Genomic DNA, 9,818 nt, shown 5'->3' with positions numbered 1-9,818 from the left:
GAGCTTTGGTAGTTGCAAGGCTTCCCAGCAGGTGACAGGTGATCACATACCTACCAGTGATAGTGGGCCCTCTGGCTTATAGCTTACAGCATACACTACCACCACCACCACCTGTACCACTAGTGGGAGAAACGGCTCATTAGTTGGAATCACACGACACTTTGCTTCCGTGTTATTTACTTGGCAGCTAACTAGGACCACAAACACTTCTAATTGTAAGTAACATCCAGCTAATATTGTATATTAGTTTATACGGCTAAAATATGACAGCATTTATATTATTTGAATTTTAAAGAAGTTTTAATGAGTTGTTATTGTTTCATGTTTATTAACAGTTGATCATTATACTGCTCTGTATAAGTTTATGTGTGAGGGAAACTGATAACACATAATAATATAACAGTACATTAATGGTTCCTTCCAGTTATTGTATCATTTCAATTCCCATCTACTAATTTTGAAAAGTTCACGCTCATCAAAAAGAAAATATTACATAATATATTTAATATTTATTCATTGACTGAGCTTAGTAAAACTCGACAATTTGGGAATTCATGATGGTTTGGGATAAATTTGTTTGTTACGTTCCGGTTTCAGTTTCAAGATGGTGACCGATTTGATCTTTCATGTGCCACAATAGCCGATAGACATGACCAAAAAATCATTTCTCTGAATTTATGTAGCTATTCTGAGGATTTGTCTAATTTGTAAATTACATACTATTTTTTATAAAAAAATATGTAAACACTATAATTAAAATGGTAAGATAGTATAATTTACAAAAACATCATTTTGCTAAAGACAAGTAAGTTATTACAAAAATAGAATAAGCTAGCACACAATGAAAATTTAGCATCGGCACACATGTTAATGGTTCAGTAATTATAATTTATTCAAATGTAAAATCATCATCTTTATAAATAACAAAGGCAGGTATTTAAGTAGTTATTTTATTAATTGGATTTGATTAAAATTAGAGAAAATTAGAAACTTCCTTTTTAACATAGCGTTAACGCTGGGGCTACTTTTCACAGAACTTACGTAAATATTTTAGTTAGTTAGTTAGGACGGGTTGTTTCGGAGAATCTGAACAATTCATCAAATTTCAACGTTCATTTTCAAGTTCTGTGAAAGACTTTTTCAAGTTCTGTTTTTATTTCAGTTTTGTCAAGCAACTAGCCTACAATGATATAAAAACAGAACTTGAATAAGTCTTTCACAGAACCCGAAAATGAACGTTGAAATTTGATGAATTGTTAAAATTTTCCGAAACAACCCGTCCTTAGTGATTCAAAATTGGAATCGACAAGAATCTTCTTAAATCCTTTTTAAATTGACTAAGTAGGTATCAACTGTCATAAATTTGTGTAAAGAAGTCAATTCTAAAAATGGAACTATGCAAGTCAATGTAGTATTCATATAATTTATTACAGAATTTCACTTACCTTACATAGTGTGGAACTAATCCTTTCACAATTCTGTCAAAAATGGAAAACTGCTCCGGCACGAATAAGCCCTCGGGACTCCGGCGAAGATCGGTCGGCCAGGAGCATGGGGGCCCGTTTCCCCCCCTAAAACTAGAGGTAGGCTTCCAAATCAATGACGGCGGGGTCATAAAGGGGACCCCCACCCCCGGCAGTATGAAGATGTTCACAGAGGAAGACGAGGATGACGACACTCACCGCAATAGAGCTTCAAGTTCGTTGGCTGAATTCCGTAAAAAGCAACAGTCATTTGAAATTCATGTGAGTCTATTTTATTTAACATTAAGTTAATCCTATTAGATAGTGCGGCACTACATTATTGTATAGCACCACATTATTGTGCGGAACCACATTATTGCATCATTTTGTAACGACATAGAATTTAATCTAAAATTAAACACATCCATACACTAATAAAAAAAACAAAAAGATTTTTAAAAATATTATAAATTGTACAGTATTTAAATTGCAGCGAGAAATTTTTAATGTTACGCTAAAATAAAACATCAAACCATCATCTGCGAGACGTCAATCAATAAGGGAAATAAAAATATGTGGAATACTTTCCTTTAAATCTGTGAACATTTTTAAACCTTGTGAACCTCTGTCACATTTGATGGAGGTTTAGTTGTATTTTGAATTCTTGACATTTGAACTGTCCCCGTCAGACATCAATCCTCATCATCCATCAAATGTGTGAGGATTTAAACATCCCCGCCTTACCAATTATATCATACAATATTTTAGATTGAAGATTGCGACGAGGAAGAGATGAGTGGTGGGAGCTCAGATGAAGAAGGAAGTCGCCCCATCACCCCCGTTCCCCCACAAATGCTCCCCGACTGCAGTGGAAACGTTACATACAAAGAGCGTAAGGGTAAGCACATAAAGGATGAGTAGGAGCGATGAGAAGAAGAGAAGGAAGGAGTAGAAGGCTAGAGGCGAGGTGAAAACATAAAGAGAGAAAGTAGCAAACGCAAAGTAGAGGCACAAGTAGCACCATCTAACTTTCTATTTAATTGCACTTCTTTGACGGTATCAGTGGTCGAGGGGTAAAGCTTAAATATTATTACTTAAACTTGTCATTTATGAGAAGTGCACACCATTTAACACATAAAAAGATTGGGGGATCGCTTGGAGATGAATTTTATTTTTTTACTAAAAGAGGGTCAAACCTTTAAAAAGTTTGAAAACCGCTAAATAAAAACACAAACTATAATTTAATATATGTCATAAAATTGAGCATCTTTTTCCTAGGATTTCAGACAAGATTGAAGCTATCATATTGCATACGCATATTGACTGAATATTATCGTATTGGCCATATTTGTTGCACATTTTTAGCAGCTTTCATTAACGTTGCTAGATGGTAAATCATATTTTTTCACATTTGTATATAAATACATATTTATAAATCGTCTGTAATTTGCTGAAAAAAGTTAACAACTAAAGCAATGATTCTGTCACAATATATTATTGTTTGTTTTTGCATTGTGTTTTCAGACACCTTGTATATATATATATATATATTTTTAAATATTTTTTTAAAAGAAAGACAAACATTCCCGGATTACGAATAACCTGACAATATTTGAAAATCTCCTACTATATATCAGCATCATGTTGTTATTCTTTTCACTTCATCACAATTGGATCAAAGCTAAATGGGACGAGAATCGGTGTTGATGTTTCAAACATCAAAAATTTTAAATTGCGCTGATCGTCGATTTGATGGTTATCAATTTGTTAGAATTTGAAAAACCCCGACCAAATTGTAAATCACAATGAACTCATATAAAAAATTTAGTTAATTATTTCTTATATTGTTTGTTTCAAATATTCAACTCATTTTCGATATTTACTTAAATTGTAATACTATTTCCAATAGCCATGGTTCGGTTTCTATCATTTTGCCATTTTGTACATAAAATGATTTCTTTTATTTAATCATTGAAGACAATACTAACGTCTCTCAAATGAATAATATGAAATAGAAAAGACAGAAAAATATTCAGTCGCATCAAGAATTGAGCCCAGGACCTGTTTCTTTCTGGAGAAGTGCTCCGACCACTGAGCCAATTCGACTGGTGGTGAATTAGCTCAGTGGTCAGAGCACTTCCCCAGCAAGAAGAGGTCCTGGGTTCAATTTATAGTTGCGACTGAATATTTTTATGTCTTTTCTATTTCACACTTTTCATTTGATTAAATATTGCAATTTGAGGTTTTACTCATTAAGTTATTTCACAATTTTTTTTAATCTTAATTCAGGTGAAAGGAGAGATGATCTATTACAAGTGGGGGAGCGAGACACAGAGTGCTTGACCGATGTCTCTGAGGGGGAATCCGAGGGCGAAGAAGAAGATGACCAGGGGTTACCGCCTAACACCGTCATTAAAAGAACCCCATCGTAGACTAACATCACTTGGTGCAGATCAAAGGAACTCTCTAGAAATCTAACATCATCTGACGCAGATTATGCAAACTCCCTCGTTAAGTAACATTGTCTTGTGAAGATCAAAGGAACTCCCTCGTAAGCTAACATTGTCTTGTACATAGCGAACAATCCCCATTGTATACTAATTTCATCTGGTATATATTAACTATTTCGCTACCGGCTTTTTTGTTGTATTTGTATCCACTAATTTACTAAACTTACGTTCATACAGCTGGTAAGTGGATAACATACAATATCTATTTGTATTTCATTAGTATTGGTTCACCCATGGGAGTTATTGGCACTGAACGAGTTAAGCAAACTCCATCATAAACTTACACTGTTTTGTACAGCTCAACGGAACTCCCTCATAAGCTAACATTCCCTTGTGCACATCAAGCAATCTCTGTTGTAAACTAACATTGTCATGTTGAACAGAACTCCCTCATAAGTTAACATTGTCTTGTCCAGATCAAGTAATGTCCATTGTAAGCTGACCTCGCCATATGCAGATCAAAGAAACTCTCTCGAAATCTAACTTCATCTGATGCAGATCAAGAAAAGTACCTCACTAAACTAACATTGTCTTGTGCAGATCAAACAAAATCCCTCCTAAACTAACATTGTCTTGTCCAGATCAAACGATCTTCATTATAAGCCAATAACTGGTGCATATCAAAGGAACTTCCTCGTAAGCTAACATTTGAGGCAGATCAGGCAGAATAACCCTTAAACTTACATCATTAAGCAAACTCTTTCGTAAACAAATATTGTCTGGTGAAGATCTAAATTAACTTGTTTGTAAACTATCATTCATTATCTTGTGCCTCACTTGTAAACTAACCTTTTCTGCTGCAGAAAGACTGAAATAACGTTGGGATTAACGTGCATTAGGATAATGTCAGCTTTTTTCAATTATCTATGTAATGTATGTATCAGATTAAAGACATGTTTAAATACTATATTTTTTACCACCATTTTCTTATTTCTGGAATTGTGAATATCATTATCGATCTGGCACTTTTAAAGCTTATGTTTCAGCTTAAGTCTAATATGTATAATAATATATTAAATAATTTAAGAAAAATTATATACCCATCATTACTTGGATGAATACTTTGCTGTTTACATATTGTATGAACTTTTCTTTTTTCAGTAGAATTAAAGGAAATAAATATGCATGTACCACAGAATATTTTTGCCTAATAAACATTTATTAAAAAAAAAGAAGTTTTTATTCAGCTTTTTGTATCAAGTAAAAAAATATTATCAATAAAATTTATCAAGTCTTCAATATACTGTTGAGAAAATTAAATAAATAAAATAAAGGCTGCCGAAAAATATTTTTACCGTAAACAATTTTTTAAGTTAATCTCCGGAAATATTCTTAATCCAACTATGTATATTTTTTTTTTTTTTTTTTTTTTTTTTTTTTTATTAAGGAGAAAAAACAGATACAGATATCAATTGACAAAAATATATACGAAACATCAACTAGAGAATTCACCTGCATCCAAACTATTTCTCACAAATTAACTTAAACAGCAGAAAACTTTTACAAATATTTTCACTTATAAATAGGGGAAAAATATATACATAAGAATATTATTTTACAAATAGAGATATGAAAGAAATGCGCAATATCCTTTTAAGAATTTACAAATTATTTTTGAAAAAATTTAGAGGGTAAAACAAAAAAAAATATATATATATAAATAGATAAACAATGTTAAACAGAAAGTAAAAAATATATAAATATATTTAAACGAAGTATGTCTAAGTTGTTTACTTTGAACTTTGTAGGAAAACAGTCTTTATTTTTCTACTAAAAGTAGTGCGTGTATCAAAAAATAAGTCAGAGTCCCTGAGGTTTTGATTCTGATTAAGTGATTCGCACATTCTTCTGATTGGATCCCTGACACCAGCATTTGTACGCGTCCTGCTAATGTGGAATAAGTCGTTAAGCCTTGTTACTCTGGGTGGTACTTTGAAGTTTATCAATTTCAGTAAGTCGGGACAGTCAATAACGTTGTTACAGATTTTATACAGAGTCATGAGATCAAGGTATGTTCGCCGGTTAGATAGAGTGGAGACGTTATAACTCGAGAGCATATTTATGTACCCACGTTTGGGTGCGCTCATTCTGTAATTGAGGCATCGCAGAAATTTCTTTTGAATATTTTCAATATTTTCTTTATAGATATCGTAAAGTGGATTCCATATGGAGGTGCAGTATTCAAGTTGAGAACGGACCAGAGTGTGGTAAAGAAGAAGATATGTTTCAGGTTTTCGAAATTCACGGCTGTTTCTGATGACAAATCCTAGCATGCTGTAAGCTTTATTCACAATATTATCTATGTGCGCATCGAAGTGGAGTTTGGAATCAAAAAGTACGCCTAGATCTCTTATACAGTAAACGCGCTCGAGTAAATAATTACCAATACAATAATTGTGTTTGATAGCGTTGTGATTTTTAGTAAAACTTATTTGTTTACATTTATTGTAACTTAGGTAAATTTTGTTTTCATTGCAAAACGTTTCGAACCTTACTAAGTCGCTTTGTATGAGAAGACAATCGTTTAAATTTCGAACAATGGCAAATATTTTTATGTCGTCAGCGTACAAAAGATATAAACAATGCATGAAACATTTAGTAACAGTGTTAATAAAAAGAATAAACAACAGCGGACCCAGGATTGACCCCTGTGGCACGCCAGAAGTAACTGGTTCCCATGTAGAAGTCTGTCCTCGTAATGATACGGCTTGTTGTCTTTTTGTTAAATATGAGATAAACCAACGTAATAAATTTCCTCTAATTCCGTTGTACATAATTTTTTTAATAAGAATAAGGTGGTCAACCTTGTCGAAAGCTTTTTTGAAATCGCAATATATTGCATCTACCTGGTGGCCTCGATCCATGCTAGTAAATAAGAAATTTGAGTAAATAAGTAAATTACTCGTGGTAGATTTGCCTTTTACAAACCCGTGTTGTTGTTCAGTAATTTTGGCAGCAAGCTGGGGATATATATTGTCGTGGACAAGTCTTTCCAATAGTTTAGGGATCGCCGAGAGAATGGATATTGGCCTATAGTTTTCCACTCTTTGACGCGAGTCACCCTTGTGGACCGGTATAATATAGGCCAACTTCCACCTATCAGGGAAAACCCCATCACTCAGGCATTTATTAAATATTATGGTAAGCGGCACACACAGTGACGACGCAGCAGATCTAAGGAAAAACGCCGGTATTCCATCGTGACCCGCACCCTTGTTTATGTCCATCGATTTTAAACTCGAGTGCACTTCTTTTTCCGTTAGTTTAATTGTGTGAATGTGCGCAAGTCCAGAGTCCTGAACTTCCTCAAGTTGGTCAATGTTAATAATTGGGTCATTGATAGAGGAAGGTTCAAATGTTGACTTAAAGAATTCAGAGAACATATCACAAATTTCCTGGGCATCGTCAGATTTGCACCCTTCGAAGGACATTGCAGCAGGGTATCCATCAGACGATTTTAATGAGGATATGTATGACCAAAAGCTTTTGATATTATTTTGCAATGAACTTTCGATGTTGTCAAAAAATAACCTTCGGGTTTCATAAGTCAATTTTTTGTATGTAGCACGTAAGAAGGAAAATTCACGATAGTCAGAAAGACCTTTATATGTCTTCCATTTGAGCCAGACTTTATCTTTTTTCCTTGATAACCTAATAAGTTCTGGAGTAAACCATATGGGGAATTTGTCATTTCGTCGTGCCAATACTGGAATAAGCTTATCAATTACACTGTTTATTTTTAAATAGAATCGATCTACTGCTTTTTCGGCTGGTAAATTTGCGATTTCAGATAACCAATCAATACAATTAATGTCCTCATTAATCTGAGCATAATTAGCTTTCCTGAAATTGCGCCTACGCTGTATTTTGTTTTTGATTTTTGGTTGAATTACGAAGGATATATCAAATTCAAGGGCTGGGTGGTGTCTATCCTCTGAGAGGAGAGGGTTGTTGCTACGTTTAACATTTGTTTCGCGACTGTAGAATACGAGGTCTAAGTATTTTTCATTATGGTTTGGTATACAGTTATGTTGGAGTAAGTCCATCAATGACATTGCTTGAAGCAAAGTTTTCGATGCAGCCGTATTTGAGGAGGCGAGACCTTGACTGCTGTCTTCGGAAAATGACCAAGTCAGAGTTGGTAGATTCATATCTCCTAGTACACAAAAAGTATTATTTGGTTGTGATGAATATACAGATTCCAGGTTTTCGGAGAACGTATCATAGACCGTAGGTTGTGAGGCAGGAGGTATGTATACTGCACATATGATGAGATTGAAAGACCTTACCGGAATAGAAATGAAGATTTGTTCGATTTGACCATTTTCCCAGTCATCGAGCCGGGAAGATGCAAGCTCCTTGCGCACTGCTACCAACACACCGCCTCCGTCCATTTTACCAGTGAGTGTACGGTCCCTATCACGTCGGAACACCGTGTAACGCGAATCTATGAATTCAACCGTATTTATACTTGCTACAAGCCATGTTTCAACTAGAACTATAACGTCGTAGTTATTCGATAATACATTAATTAGTAGCTCCTGGGTTTTGGTCCTAATACCACCACAGTTCTGGTAATAAACGGATATAGATGATGATGAGATCATTTTACCAGAGTAGGAGTGCCGTTTGACATATTCCACAATCGCACGAGTGATACATTATGCAGGGCATATGAGGCTTCGAAATTACATAAAAAACATAGACTACTTATTAGATCAAGGAATGTGAAATATGTTGACATTTTAGAATGTGAATAAATATGTGAGAAACATGGTATTGGTATAAAGTTATAGGGATATTGCGCGGTAAACAAAAATATAAAGTAGCTTTGAAAGAAACAAATTACAGGATACAGAATACTGTGAGAAAGCGGATACCGAAGACAGCAGTAACATGTTTGAAAGAGATTAACTTATATATGCCTACCAAGTATATTCGTAAGAGACCCCATGCACTTTTTTATGCTCCGAAAGCCAAAACTTTCGGCTATCAGAATGGCCCAATCAACAGAGCAATCAACTGCTTAATAATTCTGCATTGACCATCAGCATTTTCAATTTCACTTCAAAAAGTTCAGCAACTATCTTTTGACGCATGTCACAAAACAGTAAAACTGCCCACGTGACCTTTTTATACTTACTTTTACCTCAAATTTGTAATCTTTTCCGTGATACATTGGCGAATAGCCTTTTTATGGAGAACATGATAAATAAATATATTAAATAAAGATGCTGGTTTACACTTTCACTAATATTATTATATTATTTATTCAATTTTAGCGATAAAATTTACAAAACACAGAAGAGTACGTAATATTTAGTGTAAATAACACTTTAATTTAGGTACAAACAATCATATTTTTAAAACAAATGAAAAAAAAAATTTAAAAATTATAAAAAAAAAAACAAAATAAAATAATTCAAAAATTCTGACCACCTGTACCACACCTGTCATAAATTTGAATGAACCTAATAATAATATGTACAGTTTGTTTGTAAACAAATGAATAAAATAAAATTTAAGTAATCTTTATGATGGGGAAATGCCTGTGAAGAGTGAAATCAAAGTCCGGGGGGGTTGTGGAATCGCTCTTGTGTCCGCCAGCGAGTAATTTCAGCACTACAAAGTTGGTTTTGGCCACTTTCAGGAGATCAGTTATCTAGACAAAGGATAAACAGTCAAATTAAAGACTAACCCAGGTACATAAGAGTTCTTGATTAGTCAAACTATCAAACTAACTATTAGTAATTATCAAACTAATATTATTACATGTATACATATACATATGTAATAATAACTAGCAATCAACAGTTACCATTGTTTTTCTGGGCCCTGAGAGTGG

General features: G+C 33.9%; 2 protein-coding genes across 3 annotated transcripts in view; one reads left to right on the top strand and one right to left on the bottom strand.

Moving 5' to 3' along the window:
* The first annotated feature begins 1,390 nt into the window (after nt 1-1,390).
* Nucleotides 1,391-5,046, top strand: LOC149425599 (uncharacterized). Of its 2 annotated transcripts, none has more exons than XM_089651198.1 (3): nt 1,391-1,745; nt 2,232-2,355; nt 3,753-5,046. In XM_089651198.1, the coding sequence occupies exons 1-3, from the start codon at nt 1,488-1,490 to the stop codon at nt 3,893-3,895; spliced, it is 525 nt and encodes a 174-aa protein (XP_089507324.1). In that variant the 5' UTR covers nt 1,391-1,487; the 3' UTR covers nt 3,896-5,046. The 2 variants fall into 2 exon arrangements, with proteins under 2 accessions (XP_089507324.1, XP_089507323.1); XM_089651197.1 differs by having other exon boundaries at nt 2,232-2,361.
* Nucleotides 5,047-9,247: 4,201 nt separating this feature from the next.
* Nucleotides 9,248-9,818, bottom strand: part of Naa35 (N-alpha-acetyltransferase 35) — a 37,524-nt gene continuing 36,953 nt past the window's right edge. The window contains exon 14 of the mRNA XM_089650738.1: nt 9,248-9,635. Within this exon, the coding sequence (XP_089506864.1) occupies nt 9,495-9,635 (141 nt within the window). The 3' untranslated portion in view covers nt 9,248-9,494. The remainder of the gene's footprint in view (nt 9,636-9,818) is intronic.

The sequence above is a fragment of the Hesperophylax consimilis genome, chromosome 3, assembly GCF_061612785.1.
Source record: "Hesperophylax consimilis isolate HC1 chromosome 3, BYU_Hcon_1.0, whole genome shotgun sequence".
Taxonomy (NCBI): domain Eukaryota; kingdom Metazoa; phylum Arthropoda; class Insecta; order Trichoptera; family Limnephilidae; genus Hesperophylax; species Hesperophylax consimilis.
The sequence above is the reverse complement of the archived record's forward strand: the minus strand, read 5'-3'. Positions and strand labels throughout refer to the sequence as shown.

What these genes read in the sequence shown, in the direction of transcription:
- LOC149425599 (XM_089651197.1), top strand. Translation starts at nt 1,488, where the DNA reads ATGGAAAACTGCTCCGGCACGAATAAGCCCTCGGGACTCCGGCGAAGA. An exon ending in AACAGTCATTTGAAATTCAT is followed by an intron (nt 1,746 to 2,231) that starts GTGAGTCTATTT and finishes ACAATATTTTAG; the next exon opens with ATTGAAGATTGCGACGAGGA. An exon ending in TACATACAAAGAGCGTAAGG is followed by an intron (nt 2,362 to 3,752) that starts GTAAGCACATAA and finishes ATCTTAATTCAG; the next exon opens with GTGAAAGGAGAGATGATCTA.